The sequence below is a fragment of the Suillus discolor genome (genome assembly GCF_016758755.1).
Source record: "Suillus discolor strain FC423 chromosome Unknown F5147scaffold_24, whole genome shotgun sequence".
NCBI classification, from domain to species: domain Eukaryota; kingdom Fungi; phylum Basidiomycota; class Agaricomycetes; order Boletales; family Suillaceae; genus Suillus; species Suillus discolor.
This window is the reverse complement of record NW_024541271.1, coordinates 549,825-566,278: the sequence shown is the minus strand read 5'-3', so window position 1 is coordinate 566,278 and position 16,454 is coordinate 549,825. Positions and strand designations below refer to the sequence as shown.

Below are 16,454 nucleotides of genomic sequence, written 5' to 3'. Positions count from 1 at the left end.
GTGCATGACAAACACGTCCGTCGCCACTACGTCCAATCTAAGAGCAACATCGCCGATATATTCACTACAGTACTTCCCAAGAAAGACTTCCATCGCCTGCGCGACGCTTTAGGCTTACGGGGATGACTCCAGACGAGGAGAGATTTGGTTCGCGTCGAGGAGTGTTGGTGCTTAGATGCCGACGCGAATGTGGAGCTCAAACGTTTGGAACGCTGTAGCACTATATATAACTGGACTCTCGTTAAATTAGGCCCTCTTTCCTCAGTCCGTTATCTGGGGATAGAGGGTACGTCTTTTGCTTTACTTCCCGCCCGCCGTACACTAACTAGTACCTAAGTCTGACTTTGCGTTTAGTTCTAAAACATTCCTCTTTCTGCATGTGGTTGTCCAGGTCAAGTGGCAGCACTGTGGTTGATATTGACGTGGTGGTGGCTGATATAGTTCACGTAAAGAAACCATACAATGGCCCCAGAGTGTCCCCTCGGATTCCCAGCTATTTCGCTTTCTCGTAAGTGCACAATACTTGCAAGGACAACAATGAGATTCAGACAAAAGCTGTGTTCCTACATCTGACCTCTAGTACCAGTCTAGCTACAGTATCCCGAATTTCCTTTCAATACTTCAAATTCTAGCTTTATGACCGCAACATCCCCTCCAATGTGGTTCACCGTGCTACTCATGTCCTGCATGAGAGTACAAGTACGACTGCTATTGTCCTCATCATGGGCCAATTTGTAGGTGGCATCCAATGTGGCTCCCCGCGCCAACACTTTTTCTATCATGTCAGAGACATCGGATTTCAGGCTTGAGATGAGTCTAGACCTTACTCAATGTTCCTGACACTTGTGCCTCGGTACGTTCCCCCTACGTAAAGACACTGAGCGGCCGCTCAGTGCTCACCCTGAAGTCTGAACCGTTCAGGGTCACCATTGAGTATGTACCATAGAGACGAGTCACGGGCGAGCATCCCAAAATCGCCTTGCACTAGTAGATGTCTGCTATTGTGCGCAAATTTCCAATTTTAAATGCATCCTCTACGATCCTCGCCATTTCATGAGTCATGAGTGGCGGACTTCTCGTTCTCCTTCCCATGAATCAACCAGCAAATATCAAACTGAACTTCTATTGCTATTATATACAACGAGACTGCACTGCTTTCCGAACGTTTCCTGACCCCTTGAATAAGACCTTACGCACCATCCTTGACGGCGAGCCAAGCAGGCCTGTTAGAGATGTCCTTCCACCACCTGCGCGTCAAACGATTAAATCATATCCACGACAGCTGGCCTCATAGCTCTCACCTAGCAAGGTTGGGCCTGCTGTCAAACACCTCAGCAAACCCATTTGTGTAGAACGCAGTGCCATAAGGCAGATGGGTCAAATCAGCGAGCGTGAGAAACTAAGTAGCCCTGTTAGTTCATAGCCAGAGAAGACGTCGAGGAATAAATCAGACGCACATCACCAGCAAGGTACTTTTGTTTGCTGAGGATCACTTCATACACATCCAACTTCTCCTGGAGGGTCTTCAACGCCTCGCCAACACGTTCCTCATTTGGTTGCAGACCAAAGCGCCTTGAGAAATCGTCTGAGCTACGTTGGAACAAAGAAGGGAACCACTCACGGCTTGAACACTTTTTCGAAGACAATTGGCTGTACGGAGTTGGTGAAGTTGAACACCTCGATCGAAGCTGCTTGTTCAAACAGGGCCTGAGCCTTGGGGTCGCTGGGAATCAAGGGGGTGCCCTGGTTGGGGTATTTCTTGATGAGGTATCTTGCGATCGCGCGAGACTCGTATAGAATAAAACCGTCGTCATCCTTTGAGGGCGTAAATCAGCGAACGACATCATGAGACCTAGTCACAAGTCGACTCACGATGTATGGGACCTGTCCGAATGGCTGGATTGCCGTGAAAGATGCGGCCTTTTGTTCACCTTTGGCCAAGTTGACCTGGATCAACTCATATGGGATATTCTTTTCCTTGCAGATGAGAGCGACGAGGCGCGTGCATGTGGAAGTGGGAGAGCCATATAACTTGACCATCTTGTGAGATTACTGGGAATGAGGATGATATGCGAGTTGATGAGGGAGTTCCATGAGCGCATGAATTATTTATACCCATGGCTCCTGTGGGGCTCTGCATGAATATTTAGGTGGATGATGAATCGATGACGATAAAATATCACGCATGCTGAGTAAAGTGCTGATATTTACCTTCGTACTCGGAAAGGCTATTAATGTTACTAGTACTTAAATGGAGGTCTCGAAGAGCGTAAAAGTACTAGCTACTTACCATGGCGGCACAATCTTGATGTGGGTAACTATGGATCAGTGGGCTATGCGGGGCTTCGAAAGTAGGTTAAAATTATTTGGTGAGGAAATAGAAGAGCAATCCAAATTCTGGACTTGGATGCTGCCAGTGCGAGTCCTCCGAGCTGGTTATTGGGCGACACTTGTATGAGTACTAGTCCTGCTTGGTATCGCGAGCCATAACCTTGGTGGTTTCCGCTTAATCCGAGAAAGGTGCTTTGCTTTGCCGTGCCAACGTACAGACGATTGCTAGTAGTACTGCCATCAATATATTGGTGAGCAATATGGCATGCGCAGTACTTACTAGTGCAAGTTACGTCGGAAGTGTAGTAATTGGACTTGGCCAAAAGTCTGGAGCGCAATGATTGAATCAGCAAGTCCGGCAGAGTCTCACTTTAAACACCGCTCAATGACAAAACAACCTTGCGATCAGCGGCCTGCCATCGGAATCGGAATATTACTGTACTGTATTCATACACCTTATGATCATGCCATCCGCTGTCCTTCTCACTCATATTTCCATCTGCCCCCTTCTTGTGTTTCCCACCCTCCCCACTCCTCTTCCTGCATGTAATGATGTAATTGTCCAAGTCAAGTGGCAGCACTGTGGTTGATATTGACGTGGTGGTGGCTGATAACTTGTAGGTAGCATCTACTGTGGCTCCCCACGCCAACGCTTTTTCTGTCATGTCAGAGACTCCATCGGATTTCAGGACTCCTATTTTGGCCTCTATGCGCCTGGCAGTGTCGTCATTATCCTGGTGATTATTTTCGCAGGGTCAACATCATCGCAACGATGCAACAGACTGCCATCTATCGCAATCAGAGTAGTGACCTCGCTGAGGGAGCGCATGGAGCCGTGTATGCTGCTAGTGTATGCTGTTGCGGTTTGGCATCAGTACAACTGTATAGTAACGAAGGAAAAGATACGAATAAGATGCATGTTGAAACGTTGACTAGTGTATGACTTGGTGTATCAAGTATTGATATCGCGCAGATTTCTCTTCAACTCAGAGAAGGTCTTCACTTGAATCGAGAGGTCCAGTCATTGCCGCTTACGTTGCGTTGATGACACATATTTGATCATTGGAATATTGGTGCATACTTGATATACTAATATTTTCGCGACCTATTTCATGCCCAACACCATCCTTCCCCTCGGTTTGCTCGATTTTAGCCTTGCTCATGTCCGATCAGTAAAATGGGCATGTTGTTCACGGAACTTCCACCAGGCGGTTGCCCTTGCACCGTCTCCTGCGCCATCTTTCGAGCCCGCTGAGGAAAAGAATGCGTTTTCTAGGTGAGTTGTCATTCTGTATCAGTTATCAACGCTTATGCAACACAGGCGACGCGGACGCCGCAGAACACCAAGCACTCACTCTGGAAATTTGACCGCGTTCAAGTTGCCCAAAAGTTTTACGGCCCCAATGTCCGAGCTCGAAAGGAGAGTTCTTGCGTTGCAAAATACGCAAGCGCCATCGGATGTCGTGCACTCTCAGTCGGTAGGCCCTCGCTTTGAATCTAACCATTCATGTACGCTTTCTGACGTGAGCCTATGTTTGTTCAGTTGGAAGCAACCCCGGAGTCAGAGGCAGCGCTTTTCCCTCGTTACACGGACGAGGAGTTATTCTCAATGTTTGAAGACTTACTCGACACACCGCTTACTCAACAGGCCGTAGAAGTTACAAAACCCTGTGAAGAAGATGGCATCGTGATTGGAGTGAGAGAACGGGTCCGTGCTTATGTGCGTATTCTTAATTTCAAAAAGATGGGGTCAAACATCTTACAGGCCTTATAGATGCGCGATGGAGACTTGGGCAGTGCAGAAAGTGCAATAGAATCTTCGAAGGTTAGCATCATAATATCATCTCGCTTCAGACGTTCACGAACAGCTCAGCTTTCCGGTGTTACACTACCCGAAGACATCGTGAATATCGTGCTCGGATATCACGCGTTGCATGGAAATACAGAACGATTTGAAGGATTCATGGCAAATATTTTAACCGGTTCGTATTCGATACATGTACTTGCAATTGTCAATTAACTATATCTATGCATAGGCAAACCTTCTGAAACTCAACGAGATCTGCATATCAAGTCGTACCTTCGTGACCCGGCTGTCTTTGCATCGCGCGCATTTCCCACTCGTGCTATCGACCTTCTGCACAAGTATGAAGCTTCTGGGCTCTATGCCCCCATGAAATCCTATTCACGTATTATATCCTCCCTATTCTCTGTCCGTCCCTCTCCTTCACCTCCTTCGATATGCTCAACACCGGACGTACCATTAGGAAGACTGGCCGCGAATTCACAAGCTTGGGACCTTTTCGCGCACATGCGCTATGTTGCGCACCCGACCCCAGATGCTCATCTCTACGCGTTGATGATCCGCGCGTGTGCTTCAGCACCCTCATCTCCCGAACCCGAGCGTGCCCTGGACCTGTGGACTGAGATGCTGGACGCGGGAATTGTGCCGACCGAAGGGGCATACGACGCAGTGATCCGTGCTTGTGCGAAGGCTGGAGGAGAATGGGTTTCTGAGGCCATCAGGTTTGCGCGGCAAATGCGCGACCGCTTTGGACGCGGTTCTTCTGAAGTTGGTGGTGGGGACCTTGAAGGGGTTGGCGGGCCACGTACTTGGACGGCTCTGCTGGACGGCTGTAAGCGTGTGGGTGATTTGGGGCGTGCTAGGTGGATCCTGGCAGAAGCTGTGAGAGCTGAAGGTCTAACCGAGGAGATGATGCAGCACATGTTCCACGCTTATGCCGCGTATAAACCCCCTTTCAAAAGGGGCGCAACCAGGATCGTGAACGACGGGGCGGTTGTGGCACCAGCTTCAAATCAAGAGGGACCGCTAGCGAGCGCTGCTGAGTGCTTATCAGACTTACCTTCAGAATCTGCGGGTGTTTCTTCCGATTCCGATGCAGTTCCGAACGATTTGGCTCGTATGGCTACAATGCCTTCATTTTCACACCTCCCACCCCAATCACCAGGCGAGGTCGTCGCAGAGGCCACGGCTCTCTTCGATAGAATCCTTCAAGATACTAACCCTACCTCTCGTTCATCCTCAAACACGCCTCCCGACCCTCTCGCTGGAAGGTTCAACGTCAGACTCACACCACGCCTCTTCAATGCGTACATATCCGTGTATTACTCACATGCGAGTCTCGAAAGTGCGCGCGATGTATTCGAGAGGCTGTTTTCATCTTTTGGGGTTGACCTTATGGGTGATTCGCGCGCTTATGTCGATGCCCTCGAGAGGTGTGCACTTTCAAGATCGCATGAACGTGATCTTGCAGGAAAATGGGTGGATGAGCTATGGGCGCGTTGGGAAGAGCTTGAGCGCGAGTGGGCCAATGGGGCCACGGAGACTACAGTAACTGCCAGGCTAGTCGAGAGAGCGCACACTGCTGTCAGAAGAGTTCATTCCTTGTCAGTCTTTTATTTTCCAACATCTATAGTCATACTAATGCCTTCGTCTAGAAATGGTGATGTCGACCGTGCAATTACACTGCTCCGCACATTTATGTCGCGGTATCCTCCAACCGCGCTGCTGCCTCCGGCCCGCAATCCATCGTCTGGTGATGTAGATACTCCCAGCATGAAAAAACGTACGATCACCCTCTTCGCAAAACCACCCATCCTCTCGACACGAACGGTTCTCAATAATTCATCCGCTACGCCTCGTCCCCTCGTGCGCCTCACATCAGCCATCGGCCCACCTGACGAGCGTGTACCGCCTTTGCTGAGTTTCGCGGATGTGGAGTTGCTGCATGCCCGATTAGTAGAGCAGGGTAGGGGTAAGGAAGTGGGGTTTCTGAAGTGGGCGTGTAAGGCGTATGAGGGAGCGCTGAGAACTCGTAGGGAAGCTGTGCTTGGAGCACGGGTTCCGGGGGGAGAGGATGTCCGATGAGAGGCGAGTATCGTCCATATTATATTCAAGTAAGATAGTTACAGTTGTTGCTTTTACACGACGCCATCGCACTGCTCTTCCTTAATCATACTAGCTTTCACTAGGACGAGTGGTCCGAAAACATCGATTGGGATACATCTGCGACTGAAGTTTTATTGGTATTACATACGACATTCCTCTGCTCTGCTTTCCAAAAGTATCCTACAAATCAAATTGTTGAACTACGGCTCATGCGCTTATGCACCATCCTTGACGGCAAGCCAAGCAGGCCTGCTAGAGATATCCTTCCACCACCTGTGCATTAAACGATTAAATCATATCCACGACAGCTGGCATGATAGCTCTTACCTAGAAAGGCTAGGCCTGCTGTCAAACACCTCAGCAAAGCTACCTCCGAGTCCGTAAAACGCAGTGCCATACGGCAGGTGGCACAAATCAGCGATCGTGACAGACTAGATAGCCAGTAGATACCGTTAGTTCATAGCCAGAGTAGATGTCAAGAGGTAAATCAGACGCACGTCACCAGCAAGGTACTTCTGTTTGCTGAGGATCACCTCATACGCATCCATCTTGCTCTGGAGGCTCGCCAACAGCTCGCTGACACGTTCCTCGTCCGGTTGCAGACCACGGCGCCTTGAGAGATCGTCTCAGCTATGTCGGATCAAGAAAGAGAACTACTCACGGCTTGAACACCTTTTCGCCGACGATGGGCCCGACGATAACGCTGAAGTTGAATGTCTCGATCGAAGCTGCTTGTTCGAACAGAGCCTCTGCCTTGGGATCGCTAGGAATCAAGGAGGTGCCTTGGTTGGGGTATTTCTTGCTAAGGTATCTCGCGATCGCGCGCGACTCGTATAGAATGAAGCCGTCGTCATCCTTTGAAGGCGCAAATTAGCGGATGGGGTAGATCTGGTCACGATTTGGCTCACGATGTATGGAACCTGTCCGAATGGCTGGATCGCAGTGTGCGATGCGGCCTTCTGTTCGCCTTTGGACAAGTTGACCGAGGTCAACTCGTATGGGATGTTCTTTTCCTTGCAGATGAGGGCAACGAGGCGGGTGCATGTGGAACCGGAGAAACCGTACAACTTGACCATTTTGTGAGATTAGAGGGTGGGGATGATGATGATGGTATGTGATGGTGGATATCGATGAACGCATGAATATTTATACGTACGGTCTAGATATGTTTGCAAATTATTACGATAAGATCACATGGTGCTGGCGCTGCTGATCGATTCGATGATCTTCTAAGCTAATTCAGGAAAGGGTTCATCATGATTAGGTCTTGCCTTTACAAAGCTCATCAAAGCTTAATGGGAAGGAGCTAGCTGAATGTTGATCAGGCCTAGGCCCGAGTGACTGCGTATCAGTACGGCGCTGGCAAACAAAGCAGCAGGGGACATTCAGGATAGCGATCTTGGATGTAGAAGCTTGTTCGTTGTTGTGGGGATCGCCGGCATTCCGCGCTTCTACGTAGGACCTAGAAGTTTCAAGTCGAGGTGGCTCTGACTAATTACCAATAGTCAGTGAACTAGTGACCATCCACGGAGATTTCAGGCCAAGATTGATTATTGAGCATCCTTGTGACCTTGATGGTGACCATGTGATCATGAAACCGAATCAACCAACTCAGTACTTGATGCAGATGCTCCAGACTCACTAGCACTTATCGATCCACGGCCTTCCACGGGAGACTCTTAAGGTATACGCGTATCCCCTCCCCCACTGTACCCCAACTATACTGCTCTTCGAATTCGAATTCGATACCGCGAGACGTCTATCAGCCTCAATTGTCAGGATAGCTCAGGCAGCGCCTCGTCAATGGATGCCATCAATTTTGCGGGAAACGATCGATGATGTATATGATTTGACGATGATCTGTGTCAGTAGTCCTAGTGGTACGACTCTGAAGACAAATATCACGTGCACTTTTCGAACGGTCCGTGCCGTCCGCTTGGTTGGAATTGAACACCCTCACGCATTCCTAACTCTTTCCGAGCCTCCAAGTTCTTCGATTAACTTTTAAGCTGTTGCAACGCGACGTTATATCTGCTGTGTAGAATTCGGGGCTAGTGACGTGGAATAAAAACGCAATTAATGTTGAAGTGTATGTTGTTCCCGCCTGATTTATCATGCTTAACTTCTCTAGCCATTCCTGCGATATCTCTTTCAGTTTCAGGGTTGGACCTTCGAAGGCTGCTTGCCGCTGTTCGTACCCTGCGTAAGCCTCTCTAACAACCTAATCGATACGAGGGCGGCCACGTTGAACATCATTCTCGTCATCTCGACTCATTTCAGCATGTCAGAAGCATATGCCGTGAATATGACTATTGTGACCATGGTCAGACTCAGACCTATTGTTTATGCGAGTGACATAACACCGATGTTTCCCCTAGCTGTGGATAGAAAAGGCATGCATCCTCGCCGAGCAGCCTCCCTTCGAGGCCGTTATGGGAATCTTCGGTGTCCCATTATTATGCGGGGCTTTGTTCTCTTATTTTCGCACTGTGAAGTCATCCCTCGTCACATTTCCTTCTGTTATTATTCCATTAAGCGATATCTTCGATAACCAAGCTGCTTCGCTGGATGGCACCACCGGCAACTTCGATGGTTATGGCGCCACATATGCAGCAGAGTACCTACCTGAGGGCCCGTGGTTGTATAATGGAATCTCAGTGAGGATCACGATGACGTTTCGTCTATTCACTCAGCGATCTTCAGTATGACCTGCCATCGACTTGGGGACAAAGCCAAGACAATGTCGTTGCTGGAGGCCAAGTTGTGAAGCTCTCGAATGCAACTTATGTTCACGAGTTGCATATCATATATGCAGGGGATAGTTCGGGTAGTAAGCGCAGTCAGCTACTATCCGCATCCTCTAACGTGTCGACTTGAATTCGTAGGCGGATTAAGTGGAACGTTCAGCCTGAACTACGCGGATCATTCAATCAAGTACTTGCAATGTTAGTCTCCATTGAATCCTGCACGGACTCTGCCAGCTCATGGACAGCATTTAGTCACTGGACAAGGCTGGTTGAATATAAATGGGGGAGCAATTCGAACGTAAAACGTGCATTGTCTTTGCTAACTCATACTGACCTTTGACCCATATCAGACCATACCATTTCGAAGAATATTCATCCAATAAGAATTGGAACTCTACCCAAATCTTCCAATTATCGCTATCCGTACCGTCTCGTACACCGCTTGAAAGCATCGCGCTCCCAGAAATGTCTTCTACCTCGAACAGACTCCATATATTTGCGCTTTCTATGACACCTTCTTTTAAACCTGCCAGTGGTCTTCTGGTGCCTCAGCTCTCTATCCGTAGTGCCCAATTCAGCACGAGGTGGGAAGACATCAATGGGCAGCGAGCTCAAGCCGTCGCCATCACCCTTGCGAATCTGCTCTCAGGGAGTTACTCTACCTCCCCGAACGCATCCATAAACTCGCGGTACGAGATCTCAGTGACAGGCGAGGGGGTCTCCACGGTCACACCTGGCCTCGTGTATCGCCTGGTCCCCGCAGACCAGGCTCGTGTAGATGTCTTTGTTCTCAACGATGGCGGGACAGGAAATGCAACAGTCACGATCAAAGATGAATTTGGGAATGTTGTTGGGACTTCCGCGGGTTGGCCCATCGTCCCGCTGCGGACAGAATGGACAGCAGACGCTGATGTACTGGCCACACATGAGACGCCCACTTGGTGGAATCAGGCCAAGTATGGAATCTTGTAAGTACCAGATAATTCCTGAGGATTACATGGGCTCATGTATTCGCAGCATTCATTGGGGCATCTATAGCGTCCCTGCTTGGGTAGGTATGTTTGTGCTGTCTGTGACGCTCACATTGGTTGATGCATTTCAGATAGGGTCCGCCTGGTTCATATGCGGAGTGGTATGAGTAAGGAGGTTTTCCATCATATGCGAGCCATCCTGACACAGGAACAGCTGGAGCCTTCATAATCCTCCGAACTCCAGCTCGCCGACATGGGTACATCACCTGGACACTTATGGGAAGGTAGCTATAGTGAACTTTCAGTCAGTAAATATTAACGTTCATGCTTGTGCACTGCAGGATATCGTATACGATGACTTTATTGCTAACTTCACAGCGTCTACTTGGAATCCCAGAGCTTGGTTAGATCTGTTCTCTGAGGCTGGGGCGAAGTACTTTGTCATCGTTACTGTGGGAGCTGCTCTTTGTTGGTTGTCAGTCAAGTCTAACCGTGCCGCATTGCAGAAACATCACGACGGTTATGCATTATTTGATACAAAAAACACCACGCACAGAAGTAGTGTATACCTTAACCCACATCGTGACTTTGTCAAAGAGCTCATGGACACTGCCAAATCTGATTATCCCGATATTCATCGAGGCACATACTACTCACTTCCCGAATGGTAAGAGTACTGACGCCACAAGTATAGCTCCTGTTTCTAATCTACTGCAGGTTCAATCCATACTTCTCCAAGTATGGGTTTAGTTCATGGCCAGGAGGCTTGGCGCACAACGCATTCAATGCGTCTGAGCTAGAGCCTTATACTGGAATATTGAATATAAGCGACTACATCGAGGATTTGCAATACCCCCAGATGCTGTCTTTGGCGCTGGAATACGACACAGAAATCATGGTTAGCTCGTTATTAGACCGACTTCTTAGCATGCATGCACTGACGGGGGCTAGTGGTGCGACATTGGAGGCCCCAATAAGACGTTGGACTTTGCTGCACAGTTCTTTAACAAGGCGATGCAGAATGGCTATCAGGTTACCATAAATGATCGTAGGTCGTCTTTGCTGCGAACTGTCAGGCATGTCTGATGTAACACTCACTTGAGGTTGTGGTGCGGTCCCGGACTTTGACACACCAGAGTATGCGACGTTCGCTTCCCTGTCCACTCGCCACTGGGAAACGAGCGAAGGGATGGACCCGAATAGCTATGGTTTGAATTCTGCCACCAATGCGAGCGAGTACAAGAACGGAACGACCATCATTCAAACACTGATCGATAGTCGTGAGCAAGAATGGAAACTAGTGAGGAATAACATCATCACCTTGGTACTTTTTCATTCAATTCCACAGTTTGCTCGATGTCGGTCCCACTGCAGAGGGCGACATCATCGCACCGATGGCAGACAACCTCCTCGCTGCCGGCAAATGGCTCAAGTATGCAGGCGACTGCGTCTACGCAACTGTAAGTCACAAAAACTCTTTTGGCACTCCTTTTTTAGATGAAACATCAGGATTACTGGTACCAAGCGTCCCAAGATCCGACGGGATTATTTAGGTTCCTCACCACACCAAAAACATTTTGCATTATCGCGTTTAACAAGCCGAGCGATGGGAAAGTTACGGTGGATGCGGGTGGCGTGGCGCTTCCGATTCAGAAGGGAGATAGTGTTGTGCTACTGGGACCGTCAACGAATTCGCAGAGCCTTGAGTGGGACGTTGATGGATCGGGTGTCTTGACGGTTGTGGTGCCTCAGGATGAAGTCGATCAGGTAGATTATGCCTGGGCATTCCAGGTGTCATATTCTGGGTGAACGTAGGATTAATAGCAGTGAGGCTGAGTGAGCACCGATACCACCGCACATATACAATGAGTAAGCACAGTACGTACTGTCCAGCATAGGGCTTCGCCCCACCGGACAATCAACAATCTCAAAAAAAGAGGCACCAATTTGTATGATGCATATGCGTGCACTACCGGTGTAAGCGTTCATTTCACAGTTTTGCAGATGACTTGACACCCACATCCGGTGTCGTCACGGTCATCACGGGTTTCCGTTTCGGACATCTCGACATTCAATATTCAATATTCAATGTTTTTCCTCGGCAGTCCTACCTCCATCACATCCACTGAGGTATGCATTAGTCTACGGTCCACATGCTCTGGATTGTTTATCCGCCAACCTTCGGTTCTGCCTATACTCTCAGCCTCAAGTCCGCTGGAAAGCGCACCCATTCTGATACAAGTGCCAAGCTTACTTTCCAAACGTTTTTTCTGATAGGATATAAGAGTAAGGCCACTAGCAGAATCTGTTCATCCCATATAACCTAGCACGAGCCATGCATTTCTCATTCCTCCGAGTCGTCGCAGTCGTTGCAGCTTTGACAAGATCTATGTGTGTCACCGCACAGGAATGTGCGCTCTCAGGCCAGGCTTGTGGCAGCACCAGCCAGAAAGGCCTCCCATGCTGCGTCGGTGTCTGTCCGCCTGTTGTGAGTATGAGTCGTTCGCTTTGCGACCGAAATTCAACCCCACGACTCACTGGCACCTTTGCGCCTTGTAGCAGTCCGGAACTCCTCTCGTGTACTGCGCGAAATCTTAGATGAGGTTGGCAGACTAAGCATGTCACAATAACGAGTCTTATCTCTTTCGCGTTGGCACAGTGCTTGATTGCACGACAGTTCGTCGCGGAGTTGATGGATGTACTCACTTTTATACAAATTTTCCTGAACGCCTCGACCGGACTCCCGAATAAATTACTGTAGCGTTGATAGAAGACCTCGGGCTCAGGCCTCATATCATTCAACTTGTATACAGTAAAAGTAGAAGAAAATTGGTGTCTTCAGCCGACATTCAAGTAGGTGTACGTGACATTGACGATCATTCGAAAGAAGGGGCTGGTGTCGAGGCATTGGAACAAGAACTTAAGAACAAGCCTCAGCGTCGTGAAGAGAACCAGTACTAGTGAAGTACAAATAGCGTGAAACAAGAAAGTGGATCACGTGCACCTGGACTGTCCACTATGTCAGGGTTGGACCTTCGAAGCTGCTTGCCTCATAAGCCTTTCTAACAGCGTAATCGACACGAGGGCGGCCACGTCGATTCAATGTCATTCTCGTCTTCTCGAATCATTTCAGCATGTCAGAAGCATATGCCATGAACATGATTATTGTGACCATGGTCAGACGGTATTGTTTATGCGAACGACATAACACCGATATTTTACCTAGCTGTGGATAGAAAAGCATGGATCCACGTGGATAGCACCCCTTCGAGGCCGCTATGAGAGTCTTTGGTGTGCCATTGCTGTGCGGGACTTTGTTCTCTTATTTTAGCACTGTGAAGTCATCCCTCGTCACATTTCCGTCTGTTGTTATTCCACTAAGTGGTCTCTTCGATAACCAAGCTGCTTCGCTAGACGGTATCACTGGCAACTTCGATGGGAATGGCGCCACATATGCAGCAGAGTACCTACCTGAGGGCCCTTGGTTGTATAATGGAATCCCGGTGAGGATCATGATGATGTGTTGTCTATTTACTCAGCGATTTTCAGTATGACCTGCCATTGACGTGGGGACAAAGCCAAGACAATGTCATTGCTGGAGGACAAGTTGTGAAACTCTCGAACGTAACTTATGTTCATGAGTTGCATGTCATGTATGTGTGGGATCGTTCAGATAGTAAGTGCAGTCAGCTATCTGTATCCTCTGGCACGTCGACTGTAATTTGTAGTAGGCGGATTAAGTGGAACATTCAGCCTGAACTACGCAGATCATTCAGTCAAGTACTTGCCATGTTAGTTTTCCTTGAACCCTACGCGGACTCTGCCAGCTCATGGATAGCATTTAGTTACTGGGCAAGACTGGTTGAATATCAATGGGGGAGCAATTCGAACGTAAAGCGTGCATTGTCTTTGCCAACTAATACTGACCTTTGACCCATATCAGACCATACCATTTCGAAGAATATTCATCCAATAAAAATTGGAATTCTACCCAAATCTTCCAATTATCGCTATCTGTACCATCTCGTGCGCCACTTGAAAGTATCACGCTCCCAGAAACGTCTTCTACCTCGAACAGACTCCATATATTCGCACTCTCTATGACACCTTCTTTTGAACCTACCAGTGGTCTTCTGATTCCCCAGCTCTCTGTTCGTAGTGCCCAATTCAGCACGAGGTGGGAGGACATCAACGGACAGCGAGCTCAAGCGGTCGCCATCACCCTTGCGAATCTACTCCCAGGGAGTTACGCGACCTCCTCGAACACATCCATAAACTCGCGGTACGAGATCTCAGTAGCAGGCGAGGGGGTCTCCACGGTCACATCTGGCTTCGTGTATCGCCTGGTCCCCGCAGACCAGGCTCGCGTGGACGTCTTCGTTCTCAACAACGATGGGAAGGGAAATGCGACAATCACCATCGAAGATGAATTTGGAAATGTCATTGGGACTTCCGTGGGCTGGCCCATCGTCCTGCTGCGGACCGAATGGACGGCGGAAGCTAATGTGCTGGTCACACATGAGACGCCCACTTGGTGGAGCCAGGCGAAGTATGGAATATTGTAAGTACCAGATGCATTCCCGAAGACTTAGATGATCCATGGACTCATGCATTCGCAGCATTCATTGGGGTATCTACAGCGTCCCCGCTTGGGTAAGTATGTTTCTGCTGTCGGTGACGCTCGTGTTGGTTTGATGCATTTTAGATAGGGCCCGCCTAGTTCATATGCGGAGTGGTATGAGTAAGGAGGTTCTCCATCATATGCGGGCCATTCTGACACAAGAGCAGCTGGAATCTCCGTAATCCTCCGAACTCCAACTCCCCGACGTGGGTACATCACCTAGACACTTATGGGAAGGTAACCGTAATGAGCTTTCAGTCAACATTGACGTTCATACTTGTGCACTGCAGGATGTCGTGTATGATGACTTCATTGCTAACTTCACAGCGTCTACTTGGAATCCCAGAGCTTGGTTAGATCTGTTCTCCGAGGCTGGCGCGAAGTACTTTGTCATCGTTACTGTGCGAACTGCTCTGTTAGTTCTCAAATCAAGTCTGACCGTGCCGCATTGCAGAAACATCACGACGGTTATGCACTATTTGATACAAAAAATACCACACACAGAAGTAGTGTATACCTTAACCCACATCGTGACTTTGTCAAAGAGCTCATGGACACTGCCAAATCTGATTATCCCGATATTCATCGAGGCACATACTACTCACTTCCCGAATGGTAAGAGTACTGACGCCACAAGTATAGCTCCTGTTTTTAATCTACTGCAGGTTCAATCCATACTTCTCCAAGTATGGGTTTAGTTCATGGCCAGGAGGCTTGGCGCACAACGCATTCAATGCGTCTGAGCTAGAGCCTTATACTGGAATATTGAATATAAGCGACTACATCGAGGATTTGCAATACCCCCAGATGCTGTCTTTGGCGCTGGACTATGACACAGAAATCATGGTTAGCTTGTTATTAGACCGAATTCTTAGCATGTGCTGACGGGGGCTAGTGGTGCGACGGTGGAGGCCTTAATAAGACGTTAGATTTTGCTGCACAATTTTATAACAAGGCGATGCAGAATGGTTATCAGGTCACCATGAATGATCGTAGGTCGTCTTTGCTACAAATGGTTAGGCATATCTGATACAACACACACTTAAGGTTGTGGTGCGGTCCCGGACTTTGACACACCAGAGTATGCGACGTTGGGTTCCTTGTCCACTCGCCACTGGGAGACGAACGAAGGGATGGACCCGTATAGCTACGGTTTGAATTCTGCCACCAATGCGAGCGAGTACAAGAATGGAACGACCATCATCCAAACACTGGTCGATGTCGTGAGCAAGAATGGAAACTAGTGAGGAATAGCATCATCGCCTTGGTCCTCGTTTTATTTCATTCCACAGTTTGCTCGATGTTGGTCCTAATGCGGAAGGTGACATCATTGCACCAATGGCAGATAACCTCCTCGCTGCCGGAAAATGGCTGAAGTACGCAGGCGACTGCGTCTATACAACTGTAGGTCACAAACACTCTTTTTGCACTCCTTTTTTAGATGAAACGTGTGCGCATCAGGATTATTGGTATCAAGCGTCTCAAGATCCGACGGAATCATTTAGGTTCCTCACCACACCAAAAACATTTTGCATCATCGCATTCAACAAGCCGAGGAATGGGAAAGTCACGGTGGATGCGGGTGGCGTGGCGTTTCCGATTCAGAAAGGAGATAGTGTTGTGCTGCTGGGGCCGTCAAGGAATCCGCAGAGTCTTGAGTGGAACATTGATGGATCGGGTATCTTGACCATTGTGGTGCCTCAGGATGAAGTCGATCAGGTAGATTATGCCTGGGCGTTTCAGGTGACATATTCTGGGTGAACGTAGTGATAACGGTCAAAGCGTCCACCGGTGACGTTAGTCACATCAGTATATCACGTGTTTGACAATTTAGCGCTCCGAGTCCGGATGTGAACAATTTTTTATTCCTTTGG

At 48.7% G+C, this 16,454-nt stretch overlaps 5 protein-coding genes across 5 annotated transcripts; 3 read left to right on the top strand and 2 right to left on the bottom strand.

Annotated features, from left to right (window-relative positions):
• Window positions 1–1,189: 1,189 nt before the first annotated feature.
• Window positions 1,190–2,040, bottom strand: F5147DRAFT_773211 (glutathione S-transferase; the record flags this gene model as incomplete). Its single annotated transcript, XM_041441428.1, has 5 exons — window positions 1,190–1,247; window positions 1,302–1,399; window positions 1,458–1,572; window positions 1,622–1,815; window positions 1,873–2,040. 5 exons carry the CDS (start codon window positions 2,038–2,040, stop codon window positions 1,190–1,192), a joined length of 633 nt encoding a protein of 210 aa, XP_041293485.1.
• A 1,405-nt stretch (window positions 2,041–3,445) lies between these two features.
• Window positions 3,446–6,628, top strand: F5147DRAFT_612178 (uncharacterized protein). The gene is made up of 8 exons (XM_041432454.1): window positions 3,446–3,607; window positions 3,653–3,809; window positions 3,875–4,051; window positions 4,106–4,156; window positions 4,205–4,313; window positions 4,368–5,739; window positions 5,791–6,516; window positions 6,571–6,628. Exons 2-7 carry the CDS (start codon window positions 3,735–3,737, stop codon window positions 6,218–6,220), a joined length of 2,214 nt encoding a protein of 737 aa, XP_041293484.1. The 5' UTR covers window positions 3,446–3,607; window positions 3,653–3,734; the 3' UTR covers window positions 6,221–6,516; window positions 6,571–6,628.
• On the bottom strand, window positions 6,339–7,643 carry F5147DRAFT_156926 (glutathione S-transferase). Its single transcript, XM_041428332.1, has 5 exons — window positions 7,150–7,643; window positions 6,903–7,096; window positions 6,739–6,853; window positions 6,569–6,672; window positions 6,339–6,514 (listed from the first exon to the last, which is right to left on the bottom strand). The coding sequence occupies exons 1-5, from the start codon at window positions 7,315–7,317 to the stop codon at window positions 6,457–6,459; spliced, it is 639 nt and encodes a 212-aa protein (XP_041293483.1). The 5' UTR covers window positions 7,318–7,643; the 3' UTR covers window positions 6,339–6,456.
• An 879-nt stretch (window positions 7,644–8,522) lies between these two features.
• F5147DRAFT_773208 (glycoside hydrolase family 29 protein) lies at window positions 8,523–11,768 on the top strand (the record flags this gene model as incomplete). The annotated part of the gene is made up of 16 exons (XM_041441427.1): window positions 8,523–8,564; window positions 8,620–8,898; window positions 8,945–9,071; window positions 9,127–9,186; window positions 9,241–9,286; window positions 9,339–9,956; window positions 10,006–10,039; window positions 10,095–10,126; window positions 10,174–10,243; window positions 10,301–10,626; window positions 10,677–10,857; window positions 10,911–11,007; window positions 11,063–11,167; window positions 11,238–11,259; window positions 11,308–11,419; window positions 11,469–11,768. 16 exons carry the CDS (start codon window positions 8,523–8,525, stop codon window positions 11,766–11,768), a joined length of 2,451 nt encoding a protein of 816 aa, XP_041293482.1.
• A 1,469-nt stretch (window positions 11,769–13,237) lies between these two features.
• Window positions 13,238–16,442, top strand: F5147DRAFT_836782 (glycoside hydrolase family 29 protein; the record flags this gene model as incomplete). Its single annotated transcript, XM_041444017.1, has 15 exons — window positions 13,238–13,462; window positions 13,509–13,635; window positions 13,688–13,750; window positions 13,805–13,850; window positions 13,903–14,520; window positions 14,579–14,612; window positions 14,669–14,700; window positions 14,748–14,817; window positions 14,871–14,981; window positions 15,035–15,195; window positions 15,246–15,426; window positions 15,476–15,572; window positions 15,628–15,823; window positions 15,873–15,984; window positions 16,042–16,442. 15 exons carry the CDS (start codon window positions 13,238–13,240, stop codon window positions 16,339–16,341), a joined length of 2,373 nt encoding a protein of 790 aa, XP_041293481.1. The 3' UTR covers window positions 16,342–16,442.
• Window positions 16,443–16,454: the final 12 nt, after the last annotated feature.

Bases quoted from the DNA above. Each gene is read 5' to 3' on its own strand.
- F5147DRAFT_612178 (XM_041432454.1), top strand. From the start codon at position 3,735: ATGTCCGAGCTCGAAAGGAGAGTTCTTGCGTTGCAAAATACGCAAGCG. The intron at 3,810-3,874 runs GTAGGCCCTCGC...ATGTTTGTTCAG, and splicing joins ATGTCGTGCACTCTCAGTCG to TTGGAAGCAACCCCGGAGTC. The intron at 4,314-4,367 runs GTTCGTATTCGA...ATCTATGCATAG, and splicing joins CATGGCAAATATTTTAACCG to GCAAACCTTCTGAAACTCAA.
- F5147DRAFT_156926 (XM_041428332.1), bottom strand. From the start codon at position 7,317: ATGGTCAAGTTGTACGGTTTCTCCGGTTCCACATGCACCCGCCTCGTT. The intron at 6,854-6,902 runs GTGAGTAGTTCT...CGATCTCTCAAG, and splicing joins GGCGAAAAGGTGTTCAAGCC to GCGCCGTGGTCTGCAACCGG. The intron at 6,515-6,568 runs GTAAGAGCTATC...TTTAATGCACAG, and splicing joins AGCAGGCCTAGCCTTTCTAG to GTGGTGGAAGGATATCTCTA.